Raw genomic sequence first — 21,759 nt, 5'->3', positions numbered from 1 at the left:
ATGTATCACATTCTAATTTAATGGATGCAAAGAATAGTTAGGTGCTTATTTGTTCCTAAAGGTTATAATTTCTCTATTATGATGGACAGAGGCTTATTCCAATAGAAATTTAGAACTGCCATTTTCACAATATAAAACTTAAGTCTTAAATTCATGAGGTACTAAATACACAATTCTTACCAATGTTGAATAGTATCCTGAGACACAGAAAAATGATTTGTGAGGACTAAAAATATAGTAAAGTTGATCTCTCTATTTAAGGTCAGCAAACTTCCAAAGAGAATAATGATTAGAAGTACAAATAGACTACAAATAAACCTACAATTACCTATCCATTCAATGAATACCATCACACAAAGCCTACAGAAAATACAAAGCAGCCACAATAAATCTTTAATGACAAAGTTGACCATCAGATTTCATTTACACAGGTTTTTTTTTCCAAATGCAGTCTCCCTTTATCATACATTGAAAAGGCAAGTTCTAATCATTAAAACAAATCCACATCTAAAAGTCTTTAGTTTGCCAAGTAATTTCCTTTTCTATTGTTCCATAAAGGACAATTAATGCTGGAATGGGCACTATGCCATTCAATTTAACCAAATTTCACTAATCACTTCTACTAAAATAGTGTAATGGCTGTATAAAAAGTAGTAATTGTTTCTGTTTTGAACAGAAGTGCAATTTTAATGACAATTTATCATTCGCTTCCAAAGAGAATCATACTGGCAACCTGCACTTATTTAACACCATTTACATATCATCTCAGGTAGTGGTTGTTCAGTTCAATAACTTAAGGGTTAGATATCAACGTCTCATCTTGGAATGTAGATCATAAATCTTCATGGGTGTCAGATGAAGATGTGTTTGCTGGTGTTTCCTCTTCTGTCAAAACAAATGAAACTTAATTAAAATGGAATTCCTACTCAGTCACACTACTACTATTAGCTGGTATCCAGAAGTGCCAATGCTTGTGCAGAATGTGCACTGATGCACACACAGGGAGGACAGTGGTCAATTTTTATCCTTTGTGTTGGCAAGATACCATTCCAGAGAGGCCTTGCCTACTCTTGGGCAGGTCTTGTGCTGGAAGGAGAGCTGGAAAGCCCTTAAAAGCACATGAAATATTATGCATAAGGTGGGGATCTTGCCATCATTTTTTTAAAGCATCCAATACAACTATATATCCTTCTCTTTTTAAACCAAATGAATATCAATCAAATATATCAAAACTAAGAGATTAATGCAGTTAGGAATGTATACTGTCACCAGTAAATATTCTGCTACATGATGCACAATACTGCATCTACAAGGATGTCTGTACCTTAGAGGCTGTACAGTCTAAATTTCTGAAATCCTTACTCTGGATTCCCCACTCAGTTGCTAACATGTTTATCCAGCTAGAACTCAAGAGTATCTCAGTCAAGACTCAATTATGACTCTGTCGGTTGAAGCACTGGTTTAAACAAATTTGGGGAGCTGAATCTCTAGCTCGACTAGTTCTGATAGATACTAGTCTGTTTTACCTCATGATAGACTCTCCTCAGCTCCTGACTCTTCCATATTTTATTCTCAACCTTATTTTATCCTCTACCAGCCTGCCTTCCTAACATGGTGCCTTCCAGGTTGGATGACCAACCCCAGAATTCCCATTCTAGCTGGAGAGCAACAGGCTGGGCAAGGCTAAATTAGGCTGACAGAATGATTGGCACAAAATCACTGGTGAGTTTCATGGCTAAATTTGGTCTTTATGACTTTGCCACAATATCCCACTAGTTCAACACTAGCAAAGATACCAGGAATCAAAGTTAGAAAATATGGAGATCAGTTTTAAATATAAGAAATGAATTTAAAGGGAAATATAACAACACTGAAACTTTCTCTGGATCAGTAGTTATTACCACAGTGCTCTTCCCACTAAATCCCATTGGAAAAAGGGCCACTCACCTGCTTTTATAGATGGAACACAGATGTCATCTTTGTCTTCAAAGCCCTGTGAGCAGATACATTTGTAACTTCCTGGAGTGTTAATACAATCAGTATTTTCTCTTGTGCATACTTTTTCGGGTTGTGCACACTCATCTACATCTACAAAAATGTATAATATGCAGGTGAATTATTAGATTATATTAACAATCTCAAAAATAAATGCATAGGGTTTTTTTGGTTTCTTGATGTACCTTGAAAACAAAATTTATTTTTCACATTTATCCATGAAAAGTATGCTGTCTCCACCTGCCTTCTGAATACTTTTGTAAAGCACATACTACAGACATTTATGGCTTAATTATGAGTTTATGCTTTATATTATTACAATATAAGATAAATTATTTTGCTTTTGTTACTGCTGTTCCTCTTAGTAAACCTGAATGTTTATGAAAAGATCAAAATAATTTCATTGAAATCATGTAATCCCCCATAAAACAGGGAAAAAATAGCAATTTTCACAAAAAATATTCTGCTACAAGCTATGATATATTTAAAAACACCAATTTTTAAAACAATTTGTTACTGAAATTTCTATAAAACCTGAGTTACATTTTGCAAAATTTTGTTTTTAATTTTTAGAAGTAAATATGCTATTCTGGTTCATTACAATTTTCCCCCAAGCTATTGCCTTCCAAATATTTGGGAACTACAAATCCTATAGTGCCCAACAAGCATGGCATTGTTCAGGCAAGCTGGGAATATTGAGAATTATAGTTCCAATACAACTGGAAAACATCGCTTTTGAAAGTGCTACCTTAAAAGAACATACAGAGCTCCCTTCCAAATAAGGCTCACCTCACTCCTCCTTATGCTAAAAATAAACTTATTTGTAGAGATGTGTAAAATGTATAGGCAGCCGTTCTGGGGTTTCTTACATGTGTTTCTAGAGTTTTGTTTTGAGATTCAAACAATATTTGCTGTTTTGCTCCAGCCTGGAAGCAAAAGCAGCCTATTTTGAATGTTCTGATTGTTTCAGGTGGTACAACTGGGTTACTGCTTTGTTGTTTATGATTAGACTGCCTTTTAACAATGTTTTTCCAGGCTAGCCAATACAGCAGCAGGAATGGTATCGGCATGGAGTATGAGACTGTTTTATACATTATTTTTCTTTCTAAAAATGTCTTTGGCCTGGGAAAGTTGGAGTTCCTGTGGGTCAGTCAATGGATTGCATTGTGTTTCTGCAGATGATACAAAATTGTGCAGAGGTATATGCACTACTGTGCATCACACTCAAGTTTTGCTGAGGTTGTATACATGCAAGGACCACTAGTACAGTATTAGTTTGAGAACTTTGGTATCAGATTTGTTTTTTGCATGGTCTTGTATACTACTGATATTTAAATGCATCCTACTCAACTTTCAGCCAAAATTTTCTGCAATTTGGGAGTAGTAGCATTAGCATAAGCTATCACCTCACCTACTGTTATGGTCCTGGGGTGAATAAACAAGGGAGCAGTACTAGTTCTGCATCCTTCCTGCTTCCTATGGATGGAATATTCAATTATTTATGTGGAGTTTTGTTCTCCTGCAACACAGCCAACTTGATACAAAACACATTTTTTGTTTCATGGATACCTCTACTAATTTATCCTTTCACGCTTTTAAAAGCTGTACATCTTAATTAAATTAAATTAAATTAAATTAAATTAAATTAAGCTATTACTTTTATTGCTGATTTTCCAATGGCCACATTTTACAGAATTGATTTTAAATAGTCCTTTTTTTAAAAAAAAAATCTGAATCAACTATAGATGTAGTTCTTGGTTTCTCTCACAGATGACTATTCCATTTTTAGCTTAAAATTAGTAATCAATTCTATATATGGGACAGAGTTCATGTAATTGTTTTACTACACAGCTAAGTTTACAAATATATACCACCACAAAGCAGTAATAAATATGGGGTTAAGAGTTTTATAAAAGGAGTAAGAATTGTGACTGGAACAAACAAACAACACCACCACAACACATTTAAAAACCCATGACATTAGATGTATAAAAATCTAACCTGTGCATGTTTCATCTTTCATTTCATAGCCAGTTATACAGCTTTTACATTTATTAGGTCCTTCTCCCGTGCATCCCAAGCAGCTGAGATCACATCCTAAAATGTAAAGTAGAAATGTCATTACTACAGCATTCTTGGTGCTCTCTGAGCTTGGTTGTTTCCTTGCAGACGTTTCATTACCCAACTAAGTAACTTTAATTTTTTAATTGTGAGCTGCCCAGAATCACCTGTTGGGGGAGATGGGCAGCAAACAAATTTAATAAATAAGTAAATAAAAATAAAACATCATCAGTGCGAGTGAGTGTGGGGTTTGCTGCCTGTTTATGTATAGTAGCATGTCATTACATTTAACGTGACAAACAGGCAAGGTAAGCTAGAGAAAATGTACAGCTAACAGACACACAATTAATGAGGCAATGGTTAACTCATGCTTAAGATATTTATATCAATAATATTTGCATAGAATAGGGTCCTCAGCCATGCTCTCCTACTCAAATTTTTTCAATTTAACTAGGGTATTAGGAAAACCTTAAAGAGCACACAATGCAATGTCAAGCCCTTGGCTTATTTATTTGTTAAGAGTTATATACCACCTTTTCTGCAGGAACTCAAAGTGACATTCATAGCATTGTTTCATCAATCTTTTTTCCCATACCAACAAACTTATGGGATAGGTTGGCTGCGAGAGAGCTAATGTGCTTCGAATCACCCTGTGAGCTTCTGTAGCTGTGGATGGACATGACCCTGAGCCTCTCCAATCCTAGTCTAACACCTTAACTATTGCATCACATTGGCTTCTAAAGTCATAGAAAAAGCTAGGAGATGGCATTGCACATACCAGTTGATAATTCTTTAACTTCTTATGGAAGTTAAATATAATTAAGGATTGTTTCACTAATATATTATGCCATGATTTCTGGAACTGCAGAGAGAGCTTCTGATGCAGCATTGATAACTAAATCATACCACAGTGCTCTGATTCACACCCTGCTTTAAGCCATAGTGTGGGTTTGTTTGGGATTAGCATAATGTGTAAGCAAAGCTAGTGTTGCCACAGTGAAGTTCATATAACTGCAAGACAAAGTGTGACTTTTATTTAGGTCCCATGGGAACATTACTGGGAGGGAACGGGAGACAGCTGTGTAGAAACATCTGACCTGACATATAAACCTGAACAAGAAGACCATTAAGAACATTCCATATCAAGAACAGGAGTCAGCAGAAGAAGCACAAGTTATACTACTTCATTTTGAAATTAAAGTGAAGGTCCACTAATTATTTTAAAAATTCCATTTCAACAACCAATTTGACACTTTTTGTTATTCAGGAATAACAATTAAGCATTCTATATATTGACATTTATTTATAAATATTAAAAAATAAACCTTTGCAGGAGAAAGAACCATCCGTGTTCAAGCAATATTGATCAGAATTGCAAGGAGAATCTTCTACAGCACATTCATCCACATCTGAAAAAATGAACCAACAATAAAGGTTATTGCCACAGAAATGGAAAAGTTCAAAACTTTAAAAGAAATCTGACATGCAAAATAGTGTTGATTTTTAGATTCCACCATATGGGTTATGTTTCATCAAAGGTTAGTAGGAAGATCCCTATCATTGTTCATAGTTGTCTGCTTAGTTTCTTCTCTAAGAACAAAATAATCCAGACAAGAATAGTGAAAAAAGAGGGAAAATAAACTAGAAATAGATTGATAAACCATGAAGATTTCTCTCATCTGCAAAAGTAGTTCTGTCGTGCTTAACAAACTATGGTTATGGACTTCTGGAGAAGAAATGGAGAACTCAAGATGGCTCCGGAAAAAGCAGAGCCAACGACTGTGGCAGAATGAAGAGGTGGCGAGTAGACTGGCTGTTCATAATTCCTCTCTGGACAAGGCGAGGACTTGAGATCGCCCACAAATGCTCCATATAGTTGCTCCTCATGAGGAGACTGCAAGACAGTGTTCTCTGGCAGGTTTAGAGCTCTGGGAGATGAGGAATAGCTATCTTGCTCAACCCACAGTTGGTGCCTTTAAGGATACTGCGTTCGCATACTTCCTCTTCTAATCACTTTTGGAAATTGCTTGTTAATTGCTTTTCAGGAATTAGAAACCTTTCGATCAAGAAGTTTTACAGCACTGGATGAGTTTCCTTCAATCCTTAAATACAGTTTTAAATACAAGTTTAAGAACTATTTTTTTTTCTGAAATAAACAGCAAAAGTGTGATTAAAACTTTGATTTTAGAAAGTTACAAACTAATGGTCCAGGTAAATTTGAAATAAGATTTTGGAATTAATGATAAGAATTCTTCCCATGGGAAAATACTTTTGTTTTAAATTCCTTAAAAAAAATGATAGGGTAGGATTTGAAAGTTGGACACTAGAGGGAACTAGAAGGAACTAAAGATTACAATTAAAGGAGAAGAACACTTAATACAGAATGGAGCAAAATATTTTAATATTGGACACATTGAAGGATATTTTTGAACAACGGACCTAGAAGTTAATTTTAAGAGTATCTGCCTCTATAGATAAGACTGTGTTTAAAAGATGCTATGGAAGAGGAACAAGTTTTACTGGACAAGACTGAGACTGATCTGAAAGTGGATTTAAAAAATGACAAGCTATAAGAATGATATAGAAAAAATGTTACACTGGACATACAAAAGAAACTGGCTGATGTCTTAATAATTAAAAGGGATATACAAATAACCAACTTAGAGAGTAACCTGGATAATTTTCCTATACTGGATTTACAAAAGAGGCTTATTAAATTTAGCTTTGGAGAATTTTGTGAGAAGGGACAAAGAAAAAATGAAAAGAAATCAAATTTTAGGACATAATTTGAAGGGACTAAAAATCAAGATTGATAAAAGTAAAAGAAAAGAATATAAAGTTGTAATGTTTAATAAAATTACTATTAAAAAAACAAACTATGGTTACATGAATGCATCCGTTCCTCAGTATTATTTAATGAATAAAAGCACACATCATTTGATAGCACGTACTGCTCCCATCTTTGCCTTTATTTTAAAACTAGATAGTTAACCACTGAAGAAATCAATTTATTTATGGCTGAAAAGTACTAGCTAGTATCTTAAAAAAAAAAGTGCATAGTTGGGAGCACTTGATATGAATCAGCCGCAGCTCTGCAATCTTGCTATTATCTTTAAGAACTTTCCTTCTTGAGAAATAATATGCAGCATAAATGTCAATAGTGCACATGATAGAAAGAAGATAATTGCTCGTCTTTTAGATACCTGTTAATGAATTGTTTAGCAGATTTTTAAAAAAGTATCACATAAGCCTTACTCACCCACACAGGCTTCTTCTTCATTTCTGAGCCAACCTTCTTTACAATCTTTACAGTCCTTATTGGTTGGCCCAGTACATGTTTTACATGAATCATGACAAGCTATTAAGAGAAGCAGCATTTATAAGGTTGTTACAGACATATAGAACTTTAAAAGAGTTTGCAATTATAACAGAAAACAAGGGAATTGTACAAAATATTGCTGCTTTTTTCAGATCTTATTCTAATTTCAGGATCATTCCTGGAATAGGAGTTTTGCAGCTCAAAAAAATTTAAAGCTTAAAAAATGTGCAAGGGAAAAAAAGGATTACTTTGCTCTTTCTTTTCTGCTCATGATTCTGAAACCTTTCTCTGCTTTGTTGTACAGTGGGGCAAAAAAGTATTTAGTCAGCCACCAATTGTGCAAGTTCTCCCACTTAAAAAGATGAGAGAGGCCTGTAATTTTCATCATAGGTATACCTCAACTATGAGAGACAAAATGGGGAAAAAAAATCCAGAAAATCACATTGTCTGATTTTTAAAGAATTTATTTGCAAATCATGGTGGAAAATAAGTATTTGGTCACCTACAAACAAGCAAGATGTCTGGCTCTCACAGACTTGTAACTACTACTTTAAGAGGCCCCTCTGTCCTCCACTTGTTACCTGTAGTAATGGCACCTGTTTGACCTTGTTATCAGTATAAAAGACACCTGTCCACAACCTCAAACAGTCACACTCCAAACTTCACTATGGCCAAGACCAAAGAGCTGTTGAAGGACACCAGAAACACAATGGTAGACCTGCACCAGACTGGGAAGACTGAATCTGCAATAGGCAACCAGCTTGGTGTGAAGAAATCAACTGTGGGAGCAATAATTAGAAAATGGAAGACATATAAGACCACTGATAATCTCCCTTGATCTGGGGCTCCATGCGAGATCTCACCCCGTGGGGTCAAAATGATCACAAGAACGGTGAGCAAAAAACCCAGAACCACATGGGGGGACCTAGTGAATGACCTGCAGAGAGCTGGGACCAAAGTAACAAAGCCTACCATCAGTAACACACTATGCCGGCAGGGACTCAAATCCTGCAGTGCCAGACGTGTCCCCCTGCTTAAGCCAGTACATGTCCAGGCCTGTCTGAAGTTTGCTAGAGAGCATTTGGATGATCCAGAAGAGGATTGGGAGAATGTCATATGGTCAGATGAAACCAAAGTAGAACATTTTGGTCTAAACTCAACTCGTCGTGTTTGGAGGAGAGAGAATGCTGAGTTGCATCCAAAGAACACCATACCTACTGTGAAGCATGGGGGTGAAACATCATGCTTTGAGGCTGTTTTTCTGCAAAGGGACCAGGACAACTGATCTGTGTAAAGGAAAGAATGAATGGGGCCATGTATCATGAGATTTTGAGTGAACACCTCCTTCCATCAGCAAGGGCATTAAAGATGAAACGTGGCTGGGTCTTTCAGCATGACAATGATCCCAAACACACCGCCCGGGCAACGAAGGAGTGGCTTCGTAAGAAGCATTTCAAGGTCCTGGAGTGGCCTAGCCAGTCTCCAGATCTCAACCCCATGGAAAACCTTTGGAGGGAGTTGAAAGTCCATGTTGCCCAGCGACAGCCCCAAAACATCACTGCTCTAGAGGAGATCTGCATGGAGGAATGGGCCAAAATACCAGCAACAGTGTGTGAAAACCTTGTGAAGACTTACAGAAAACGTTTGACCTCTGTCATTGCCAACAAAGGATATATAACAAAGTATTGAGATGAACTTTTGATATTGACCAAATACTTATTTTCCACCATGATTTGCAAATAAATTCTTTAAAAATCAGACAATGTGATTTTCTGGATTTTTCCCATTTTGTCTCTCATAGTTGAGGTATACCTATGATGAAAATTACAGGCCTCTCTCATCTTTTTAAGTGGGAGAACTTGCACAATTGGTGGCTGACTAAATACTTTTTTGCCCCACTGTATAGGGCTAAATGGCTCACATCTGGGATAAAAAGCACTTTAGTGTCTGGAGGCTCTATAGATTCTATGAAGTACAGTTGGCTTTCTTTTCCCCCCACTATAGCTCAGAGGGGATTCTTTTTAACCTCAGGGCAGACATTCCAGTCCCACTTCCAGGATACTTGTTAGAAGCTCATGAAGCTTGGGCACTGTGATCCTCTTCTTCCATTGTTTTATTTCCCTGTTTTTGCTTTTATTGAACAGAAACAGGAAAAAAGAACAAAATGTATGTATGTATGTATGTATGTATGTATGTATGTATGTATGTATGTATCTATCTATCTATCTATCTATCTATCTATCTATCTATCTATCTATCTATCTATCTATCTTTCTTCTCAGACATGTCTGTGTTGTGTTGTATGTGTGTGTACTATGTGCAGACAACAGTTTCAATACAAGAAGACCATGTTCTCTGCACTCTTCTTATTACTAAATTTTAGGCCTTCAGCACTGGAAAGATAAATGTATGGTCCCAATTACTCATGATTTATGTTACTTGAAAAAATGTTCATGAAAAAATGTTATTTAACTAACTTAATCTTATCTGGGTGTTAGCTGCTGGAAGGAGTGTGTTCTGGTCATCAAACTGGAAGTAGGTAGTGAGGCAGAGACTGAGGGGATCTGTAATTTGATCTTAGTGTAAGTTGACTATGATCATGGATGCTCATCTCAGACTAAATAAATACCAGCACACCATAGATAACTTCAAGGAGCAACTGGAACAAACCATAATCCCAGAACACACAAAAATGCTGACCTAGCCAAATACACTAAGACTGAAATATCCAGAATCGTGGGTCTTATCAACCTCTGCCTTACTACCTACTTTCAGTTTGATAACCAGAACAGATCCCCTCCAGCAGCCCACACTCAGATAAGCAGGGATTAACACCAAACAATCAAGAAGAAAACAATACCCTAATCAAGGAACTACAATGCAGAAAACCACACCCCCACCAACACTGGCAGGGCAAGTTACTATATTTATTTATTTATTTATTGGATTTCTCTCCCGCCCATCTCCCCTATGTATAAACTCCTCTATAGGATGAATCTCAAAACCAAGTGTATGAGGGGTTTTTTTGAATCAAGAGTTATATTTTATAATTAAATGCATTTTAGAAATATATAAAACTATCAATGGTACAATTAATTACAGGTATTGATATATTGCCTATTTGCCCATTAACACATGGCTCTATTGCCATATCATTGTAACCAGTCGTTATTATGTGAATTGAAGATTATTAGGCTGTATAATACTATACTTCATTTGGTATGCTCAACAATACAAGTCAGGTTTCCTGCACTCAAGGAATTAATAAAATTGACTTAAATGGAACTGTTGGACTTTATTCACCTCATTTTGCAAATTCATTATATGCATATTCAATACCCAGCAACTATTTACTACAAAAAATTCTATGAAATCAAAGAAGCTACTTTAATCAATCACACTGAATAACATTGGCATGTAAACATACCTGTACAAACAGAATGTGTATCATTTTTGTAAGAGTTATAGTATCCATCAGAACAGTCCAAACAGAATTCTCCTTGATATTCCTTTTTGCACTTGCATGATCCATCACCACCTCTAGTGCCATCTCCATCACAATGGCCATTTCCATGGCAAGGACTTTCTGATCCCCCACGACAAGCTTCAATTAAGTAGAAAATGTTAACCATTTACATCATACATAAAACAAAATGCTTTTTCTTACCATTTCTCTTACTGTAGCAAAACCTTTATTATTAAAGTTATTACAGTTATTCATACGTTTCTTGATGAACTCTGGCTGGGTCCAGAGGATGGAATTTTCCTCTCAGAAATGAGCCCAGCTGGGTTTAGGGTGTGATATCAGCCAAGGCTCCAGGACAGACGTGGGGGTACGGCAGTTGCTATTTGGGAATTTCTTATGGCTTTCAGGGTTGCTGCTCTACAAGTTGCCAGATGTGAGACCCTATTCCTTAAGTTGGGTTCTAGGGATCAGTTAGGACTATTGCTACTGTACTAGCCTCTCTGGTGTGTAGCAACCAACCTGCCTGAGCTTGACGACTCTCTCAGGGTTGGCAGTGTAATTCCCCAGGCTCATGGTCCTGAGAGATTTCAATCTGCCTTCCCTGAGAGTGGAATCTGAGGTGGCTCAGGAGTTCATGACAGCCACGGGCCTATCCCATATCCTGTAAATAAATACATAAAATAAAAATCCAGGACCCGACATGGGATAGTGGTCACACACCTGATCTGGTTTTCTTGTCAGAGCAGTGGCAAAGTGATCTGGAATAAGAGGAGCTCTCTGTGTCTCCTCTGTCATGGTCACATCATGCCCTGGTATCCATGAGATTCTCTGGTGCTGTCCCCCACCTCAGGGAAGCTGGACCTATTAGATTGACTGCCCTCGGGAACTGATGGACCCACAAGGGTTCTAGAGGGAGCTGGGAGTTGTTCCTGACGGTCTGCTGCATGGTGCAGCAGAGGCCTTAATCACCACTTGGAACAAGAGGATGTCTGTGGCCTTGGATCAGATAGCGCACATGAGACCTCTCCCTTCCCATGGATCCCTTCGCTCTCCGTGGTTTACAGAGGAGCTAAGGGAGATGAAACGGGAGAAGAGATGTCTACAGCACTGCTGGAGGTCAACAAAGGATCATCAGGTCCAACAGGAGGGGCATGTTGCAGGTCCTGTCTGCTAAGGAGTTCCATCTGACAGGATCCAGAAGATGAGCCTTTTCTGCTGGGGCGTGCACCCTCTGGAACATCATCCCCCCTGAGGTGAGGTTAGTCCCAACCCTTATGGCCTTTTGGAAAGCCTCGAAACATGTTTTTTTCATCAGGCCTGCCTGGGGATCCCCTGGTAGCAGAGACCCCGTGCGTTGGTTGCATCATGAATGACATCTTAATTAATCCTCTTGCAATCTTGTTTTTACGTATGTTAGTTATTTGTTTTAATTGGTTTTCAATAGTTGGTTTTATTGTACACTGCCCAGAGTCGCCTTGTGTGAGATGTGTGTTCATATACATTTGATAAATTAAATAATTAAATAAATAAATAATAACGGGGGCAGACACATCCCACTTCCAATAATTTTCCCATTGGATAATCCAACTTTAGCTCACCCACCCCATTGCTACCCATTTTAAATTATAATAAACTGCTCAGTAGTGTGTTACTGTCATGCTGCTTTTTTCTTTTGCTCAGCAAGCACAGGAAAAGTAACAAAATAATAATAAAAAAATACCACTTCCCTTGATTTAATGCAGAAGATAAACATCTAGTGACATGTCCAACGTAAGCCTTTTGCTATTAAATGAGGCCACTATTAGAAACCTAGTTGCTTATCACCTGCTTTATAATCCTTGCAAAACTGTATTTAAAGCAGTTCATTCAACTAATTCCACTACATTACTTTCATTGTCTATCATGTCTCTAGACAAAAACCTGATTTTCAGCAGAATTCACAACACTGATGGCACAAATGAAGCTTAATTATCTATATTAAAGCTTCTCAATTCTAGTAATCTAAAAATACCCCAGTACTTATTATTCAAGTTTAATTACCAACACAGTCTAGTCCATGTGTTCCAGCAGGGCAGCAAACTTTAACTGTTTCAATACAAAGCCACTTAAACAACTCAGGGTATTTCTTCTTCCTGTAAGAATAAAATAATTCATAAACACAATATTTATTTATAAATTTCCTGCTGTTCTTTGCAAGTTACATACATCCAACATTACATTTCTGTAAGAAGAGATCAAGGGAACATCAACTACAATTTGCCATTAAATTCCAAAAGGCAATAATGTGAACACCACATAAGATGTGCACCTATTATGAACTGTCAGCCATTTTTGCTCTCCAATTTCTACCTGTAGTATCCTACATGGAGAGCCTGGTCTCCTGATCCAGAATAAAGAATTAAACAATTGGCAATTGTACCAATGAAAAAGGGTATTACAGTATAGCTGTTTCCTACCTCATTATAACAAACCAATTCATTTGAGAACAATGGGATATTTACAAAACAAATCTTAATGGTTTGAGAATATAATGTCTTAAATTATGATGTTTGCTCTTTTAACTGCAAACTACCTATCAAGAAAAAAAAAAAGCCCAGTTAACCTTGCTTCCTGTGGCACAAGTAGCATATTCTGCCACAACTATTAAATCTGCACCTGCACTGGCCAGTTCTGTCCAATTGCTTCTGAGATTTTGCACTACATTTTTGTGCCAGAACACCAGATGCTCTAATTACCCACTTGGATGTTATGCTAGACCCATCATTATTTCCAGCCATACTTAAAAAACAAAACAAAACATAACAAACACTGGATAGTGAGATTAAATGTTTGGCTGGTGCCAATGGCAGCTTTTATGCTCAACTGCTGACTAATCTTTGCTTGTATCCATTTGCAACCAACCTGTTGCAGAATTTGGCCTAACCTAACTCTAAGTATCAAGGTTAGGCATACTTAACTCTACAAGCAGGATGTTAACTGTGCTATCTATCATACTTCAGAGATCCTAGAATGAAACCCTGTGAGGCCACTGAAATACAGCAGAGGAAAGGGTTCAGCAAGTGAAACATTGAACAAGTCACCTGAGATATAGGAAGAAAACTAATTTAGGACGTAGTCTTAGAAACATAAGGCATATCAAACTAGAATGATTACTTAATTGTGTGAAAAGTGGCAGCAAAGTTAAGGAGGTCAAGGGGAAAGCAGAAACCTGGATTTAGCAGTTAGGAGATCTGGGATTTTAGCATGGACAATATAAACTGAGTAGAGAAACCAAATTATGGAACGTTGATCTAAAAAAAGTCAAGAAAGTGGGAGAGAACAGAGTATTTCAAGAGTTCTCAGGCAAAAAGAAAAAGGGCTGGGTCCAGGAGACTTTTTTTTTTTTTAAAGAATAAAGAGACTTTAAATTGAAGTTACAATCTAATACATCCATACCAACTGGCTTAATATTTGTGTTGAAAGAAGCCCCTCAACTGAAAATTAGTAACTGCTGATGCTTTCATCTGAGGAGAAAGTCATAACAGTTGTTCAACCCCTATCTCATATTTAACATATGAATGAAGTTTTCAATAACTTTGCAGCAGCAACTGGAGACAACTGACAACCTCCTCTATACATTATATGATGTATGTAAATATTTGGCATAAGAATCTTTAATAGCAGAGTTTTGCAAAGAACCATAGCTGCAGATCTTACATGGGTAGACCTCTGCCTCTCAGTGGAATCTATGGAAAGTTTTGCTTATCCTTCACTACAACCAACTGATCAAGCTATTGATTGAATAACAGTTATGACTGTTTTCCACTGCTATAAAGAGCAGGAAAAAAAACCAACTTTGTCTACCTCTTTTTTGAAATTAATATTGTTATTTCCTTCCTACTTGCCATTAAGCTCAAGATCATCAGAAGGGGACAAGGGGTAGTCTTTAACCTAATTTAACCAGGGATCACAAATCAAGGGAAAGGTATCATCATGAATGTGTAAAATAATGAATTAGTATGAATGCATGTTCCACACAAACACACACAAAAATCCCTGAACAGATGTATTCAATAAAAAATATTGAACAAAATGTAGCTGTATCTCAGGACCAAAAACTGGTTTGTAGGCTTTGCAGCTAAGTGATGATATACAAGGAAGAACAACTTGCCCTTCTGATCTCAGGTAGTGCTGTCAGGGCTGGTAGTTAGATAAATTCTCTTCTTTAGTTGGAAATGGAGCAGATGTGATCTGGAATTAACAAGAACCTTATCTTGGAATTCTATGAAATAATGTCTAGAATGCTTATCATGTGCATTACTGTAGTATCTAGCAGCCATGTATAGCAACAATAAAGGAAATCTCCATACTAAATGCCACTAATAAAGAATATGCCAGGCTTCTGGAGGATATTGAAGTATCTATTTGTTTTTTCCTACAAAATGATTACAAAAATGATTATATCCATCCATTGATGATGCAAAAACTCAGGGTAGTCTACCTACAATGGACACACCAACTTGATGCAACAAGCCACCTTTATTGGCTTTTCCTTATCAGCAGACTGAGAAGTTAAATTGGAAATATATGTCTCAATGAATTCTCCAATGAATGTGATATATATTTTCACTATACTGTAGCATTCAAAGAGCAACTGCTTTGTTTAGATGTTTACATCCTAAATGGATGTAGCCAACCAGATACCCTTCAGATGCTTTGGCATGGTCACTGGTGAAGAATTATGCAAATAGCAGTCCAAAAATTCTGTAGGGCACTGAATAGTCTACTGCTGTTTATCAAAGGTGGGGGGTGAGAAAAACAGGGGGAAGAAACAACAGCACTAAATGCAATCTACTTTTATTCTGCACAAGAACTTTGAAAATAGTTTTAGATATTTTAAAACCATTGGCACAACACAAATACATGCTGCAGCAACAACAAATTTGTTCTCCACGTGTAGATTTAATCAAAGTATACAGCAAATAAGCAAGCCTTAACAAGTTAACAGGGAAAGGGGAAAATGTTAATAAAAAAATAATTTAAAAAGTGAAAGGGGAAAATGTGTTATCAAATGATAGGTTAAAAATGTGCTGTTAATGCACATAATATTACTTTAAATTATATATATTTTTAAAAATCCCTACCTTTACCATGCATTTCCTACAACCAATATTGAAACAAGTACTATTTTCGTTTTACTTACCATTTGAACCACCAAGTTTCTATATGTTCTTCATGCTCTTCTACCATGTTGTTGCATTCAAAGTTACTACTGTCACACAGATTTTCTATAATCTCTACAAGACGAATTTCACTACATAAAAAAAAAGAAATGAGTTGATTTGTTGAATTCCGACATGGTGTTGAAGCACCCATAAAAATTAAAGCACATCTAAAAAAATCATCAATGTTGCTGTTAGCGTCTAATATTAGATAAGTTACAAATGCAGTGTCTAACATTTTACCCTGAAGTAGCTTATAATAGGATATTCAGCATTCCCAAGACTGCAAAACTATATACTGTAAATCTCACTATCTCAGTGACAACTAGAATTAACCCACAAAGGACTGGGCTGCATATTTACTGACTGCATGTCTGTACTTTCTACTTACTACTTTGTTTGCTTGTTTTCTTCGATAGATGTTACAATTATTGTAAGCCTCGAAACTGATACAAAGACTGAAATCAGAATTCCAGGAAACTTTAGACAACAGGAATAAACCATCTATGTGGTGGTAAGCCTGTTTGCTTCCACTTTGCTCTTCCCCACTAGTATTACAACTGGACGATTCAGAAAGTTTTTTAAAGCATACTTTCTAACCCAAAGATTAGGATTCAGTAGTCTGCGTGTGTGTTTAAAATTCTATTTCGCTTAGTAGTCATATTGGCTTTATCAGGCTCACTGGGGAGCAAACAGATGGCACATGCTAGTATACAAAAATCTGGCCTTTTCTGGTCAGTGACAGTATAGCCGGAGTACTCATTCACAGTAATAGAATCAGGGATGTGGAGGTGTTGATTCTCACAGAACAATATCCTTCCTAAATATCATTCCTGCACTGTAATTCTAGGAGCAAAGATTATGTGATTATAAATTTCTGGAAACCACCCTGAAAACCATTCTGGTTGAAAGGGGAGCAGATAGGTTAATGCTTTAAATAATTGAAAAATATTATTTCTGATTTGGCATTGGAAATCTGGTGATTGCGATTCCCCATATCATATATGCTGATCTCCCAAATTAATCTTAAGAAAATTAACATGCTGAAAACTTGCAATTATCTCACATGAGATTTCATGAAGTTTCATGAAATTTCAGATAAGATAAGATAGCCTGTAATTATGGAAGATTCTGGCTATATTTCTATTTTATTTTTTGGTGTCTATTGTCTGAAGAACTAACTAACCACTTATTTAAGCCACTTGTTTTCAGATAACGAATAGATGGCTTTCAACAGAAAAAAACTCCTAGGATATCTCTTGCTAAATAAGTTCCTATAAATCTTTTATAAATCTTCTTTTAATTTATATTTATTAAGATTTTTACATAAAGTAAAAAACAATTCTAAACAAAAAGACAGAAAAAAAAGGAAAAAGAAAAAAAAGGTAGTTATGAAATACAGTGACTTCCAATCTTCTCTTCAACAGATATTGACAAACCCATCATCTCTCCTCCCTCTTATCTCTTCCATCAACCCCATATTAAATTCTCATCTTTTTCAATCATTAAATCCATAAATCATCATTTCACTTTTCTCTTCTTTTAGTCCATAAAAGATTTCCAGTCTTTTAAAAAAAAAACATTGTTTTCTCCCTGACCAGGGTCAGGTTTTATGAGCCATTCCTTCGTTGTGGGATTATCAGTACTCTTCCATCTTTGTGCATATAATAATCTTGCTGCTGTTACCATATACAATATTAATCTAATCTTTTATAATTCTATAATGTTAGACTAGTTAAGTATTTTTTGCAACTTCTGCCTCTGAAGTAGCGTCTTTAGTTTCACTGGTTCTTCTGCTATAGCTTATCAAAACAGATAATCTGTGAAAAACAGAAAAAGTGCATTGTACTTGATTACTCTGGCTCTTCCAACAGAAGCTATGTACTTATGCCAAATTCTTTCAGATAGACCCTTGCTAATCCAAATCAATACAGCAACTGTTCTTATCAACTCAATTTAGATGGTTCTGTGGGGGGGGGGGTTGTCAAATGAGATATGTAATCAGTGTACTACAAGCATCATCAAGGGCAAATAGTGTTTTTAAAAATCCATTTACATTAAATACTGAATGTTTAAATAGACTATAAATACCAGAGCTATATATATAAGTATATTATGACATAATATAGTTCATAAAGAAGGAACATTTGAGTTCATGCAGACTACGATTTGGGAACAATAAGAGACTGATTTGAAAGAAGATTTAAAAATGACAAACTACAAGAATGAGATGGAAAAAGTTGCTGCATTGGATACACAAAAGAAACTGGCTGATGTCTTAATAATTAAATGGGATATACAAACAACAAACCAAGAAAGTGACCTGGATAATTTTCATATATTGGATTTACAAAAGTTGTGAAGAATTTTGTGGGAAGGGACAAAAAAAAAAAAAGAAAAGAAAAGAAATCAAGTTTTAGGACATTATTTGAAGGAACAAAAGGTCAAGAGTGTTAGAAGTAAAAGAAAGGAATATAAAGTTGGCTTATGTGATCACGGTTTAAAATAGATGCACTGTTATCTCTAGTAACCCTTAATGGACTTTTGCTGCCACCAGGACTGAAAATGATGAGGCTTTATGGATTTGTTTATAGATAAGAGATGGGAAATGGGAAGAAGAGGTCATTGAGTAAGGGATAAGTTACTAAAATTGTTTGTACTTGTTGTGATGAAGGGGGAAATCAGTTCTTTATATGTTTTTCTTTTTCTTTACTATATTATTTTTTCTTTCTTTTCTATTTCTTTTTTCTTTCTTTTCTGCACCTTCTATTTTTTAATTCTTTTTAATTCTTTTATTAATTTTTACTGTTGTAATTGTAATCTTTAATAACATTACTATAACAAATAAACTAGTAATAGAAGCTGCAGCATTATGCACAATATCATCAAAGGAAAGTTAGACATGGATACTAGGCCTAGACATTTTCAGCAGCTAACAGCAACTTCTGGACTTGTTTAAAGCTTGTGTCCTTGCATGTATAAATTCCTCTCTCCCTTTTCTGGTTTGTTTTAATAGGTTTGGTGTGATATTTGTGCTGGGTTTGAGTCTGCAAAACTACAGTATGGCCCAGGTGACATTGATACTTGGGTCAAACTTAAATATATCAACATGAAAGTGAAAAGTATCTTTGCTACTCCTGTCTTCAAACAGCAGTCTGGTACTTAACTCTAAATTAACAGAATCTCTGTTTTATATACTGTATTCAGTCTCAGGCACCTTGTTCTTGTTTATTATAAAGAAGAATATTAGCTCACTGAGAAGAAAAATAATATATACTGTACCTGGACTCATATTTTGACAATGTTTTTTCTTCCCAAGCTGTATTGCCACCTCCAAAGTTCTTCTTTGCAGTGTCTGTTAGACCCTTCAGAACAGAAATTAAAGTTTAGGAAGAAATTTTTCAAAATATTAACCAATAGAAAGCAGATTCTTTTTGAAAAAGGTACATCATAGCATACATTACATCATACATTAGAATCAATTATATATTTGTATATAACAAATACATTATTTTTCCCCTTTGTTTCTGAAGAAGAATTTAAAGAAATCTGAAAGCAACAGGTTACTTCATCTCTACACAGTTTATTCCATCAAGATCCAGTAAGAAATATTTATAGGAAGTGTACCTACAATAGACAAATACATTACTCTGCAGCTGAACTAATTTACTCTTTTTTGACAGCTCATACTTCAAATCCATACAAAGGTTAAGTGCTATTAATGGACAGATTATTGCTCCTTCTACCTGTTTGCACCCAAACCAATAAATATTAAAGAACATTTTTTAAAGCAGTAACTCTCTACCCTATCAATGTACTCTAGGATCAAGAGCAGTGATTCAAAATTTCATTAGTGTCAGTGCACCTAACAGTAATCTTATTTCCAATAATTAATCCTAAAATAAAAGAGTTCTACTTTTGCACAGCTCTTAAATATTTTCTTATGTCATAAGTTAAGGCACTACATGTTTGAGTTTTAAAAAGGTTAGAACATGATTTTCCCAAATTACTTTCACACATTACGCACAAGCCTAACTAAATCCCCATCCCTATCTGTAACACCATAAAACTGAATTAGTAAGCATAGTCATAAATGCTTTCTGTTAGTTTAAAATTTAACTTTTAATAAAAAAAAACACTTATGGAACATGAGAGCCAGTTTGGTGTTATGGTTAAGATGCTAGCCTAGAAACCAGGAGGCTGTGAGTTCTAGGCCTCCCTTAGGCATAAAAGCTGTCCTGCTGACTTTGGACCAGTCACTCTCTCTCAGCCCAACCCACGTCACAGGTGGTTGTTGCGCGGAAAATGAGAGGAGGAGGAGTATTAGTATGTTTGCAGCCTGAGCTATATATAAAAAAGGTGGGATAAAAATCTAATAATAATAATGAGGATTAAATATGTTTGCTGCCTTGAGTTATATATAAAAAAGGTAGAATAAAAATATAATAATAATAATAATAATAATAATAATAATAATAATAATAATAAGCGCTAAGTATTTTTGCTGCCTTGAGTTTTATATATATAAAGGTGGGATAAAAAACTAATAAGAGTAATGAGGAGGAATATTAAGTATGTTCACTGCCTTAAATTATATATAAAAAAGGCCAGATAAAAATCTAATCATCATCATCATCATCATCATCATCATGAGGAGTATTAAGTATGTTCGCCTTGAATTGACCAAATTAAAAAAGGGATAAAAATCTAATAATAATGCAGAAGCCTACCTATAATGCCACACCCCTAACTATAATGCTATTAAAAGTAAGTCAGTACACAGTATAATTATTATTTGTTCCTGTCAGAATTTTTAAGTACTAGTTTTAATGGGAGGGAGGCGGGGAAACCCAACTTTCCCCCATTATTTCCGCACATTGAGCGCACGGCAGCTGTGGCTGCAGTTAGGGGCTCTCCCTCCGCCCTCCTTTTCACGGTTAAGTGCCTACCTAAACTGCTGACAGAGCTGCTAACGGAGAAAAGGCAGACTATCGTTCCCCGCCTCCCACCTGAGTGAATCGGTCGGCGATTCCGCGACAAGTGTTGCAGGCCTGCCGGAGTCTCTCCTCGGGGGAGCCCAGAGCCCACGACGTCGGCGGGAGGGCGACGGCCAGGAGGACGAGGGGCGCGAAAGCCTCCAGCCATCTCCACAGCGCCCGACCGGGGCTCCAGCGAGGCCCGGCTCTCATCTCCGGCAGCCCCCGCTCGACAGCCGGCTCCGCGCCGGGCCCATTCAGAACTCTGGCTCAGGCCCACCCACGCTGCCCTCCAGCCAATCGGTCGGCCCCCACCGGAGACCCTCGTGCTCGTAGCGGGGGACGTTGTCCAATCGCGGCTCGCCACGCTCCGAGCCAATGGGAACACCACGTACAGCTAGGAAGGAAAGCGACGAGCTAGGAGACGGAGCTCTAGACGTACGTTGGAGTTCCACGTTTCAAGCTTGTGACGTCACTCTTTAGACATCTTTTCTCTTTTTTTTTTTTTAAAGCGAGGAAATAGGGATCATCCCCGTAAATGCAACTCAGTTCTGTTGCAAAAAGTGTGTCTACTCATCCAATATACTTTCATTTATATTAACAACATCCCACTTTGCAGGATAACCAACATCCCACTTTGCAGCCATCCCGTTGGCTGCTTATAAATACGGGAAACAATTATATATTATAAAGCAATAATTATGTAAAAATAAACGCAAAAACAACAACAAAAAACAGAAA

The 21,759-nt window shown here is 36.5% G+C and overlaps 1 protein-coding gene across 1 annotated transcript; it reads right to left on the bottom strand.

The window, feature by feature from the left end:
• Positions 1-361: 361 nt before the first annotated feature.
• Positions 362-21,405, bottom strand: CRELD2 (CRELD disulfide isomerase 2). The gene is made up of 10 exons (XM_007428083.4): positions 21,052-21,405; positions 19,325-19,407; positions 16,024-16,134; positions 12,882-12,973; positions 10,803-10,979; positions 7,316-7,414; positions 5,382-5,465; positions 3,997-4,092; positions 1,948-2,088; positions 362-885 (listed from the first exon to the last, which is right to left on the bottom strand). The coding sequence occupies exons 1-10, from the start codon at positions 21,229-21,231 to the stop codon at positions 833-835; spliced, it is 1,116 nt and encodes a 371-aa protein (XP_007428145.1). The 5' UTR covers positions 21,232-21,405; the 3' UTR covers positions 362-832.
• Positions 21,406-21,759: the final 354 nt, after the last annotated feature.

The sequence above is a fragment of the Python bivittatus genome, unplaced genomic scaffold, assembly GCF_059951505.1.
Source record: "Python bivittatus isolate LINGU-HERP-01145 unplaced genomic scaffold, Pbiv_v1 ctg000330_np1212, whole genome shotgun sequence".
Taxonomy (NCBI): domain Eukaryota; kingdom Metazoa; phylum Chordata; class Lepidosauria; order Squamata; family Pythonidae; genus Python; species Python bivittatus.
Note: the sequence above shows the minus strand (reverse complement) of the source record. Positions and strands in the feature narration are given on the sequence as shown.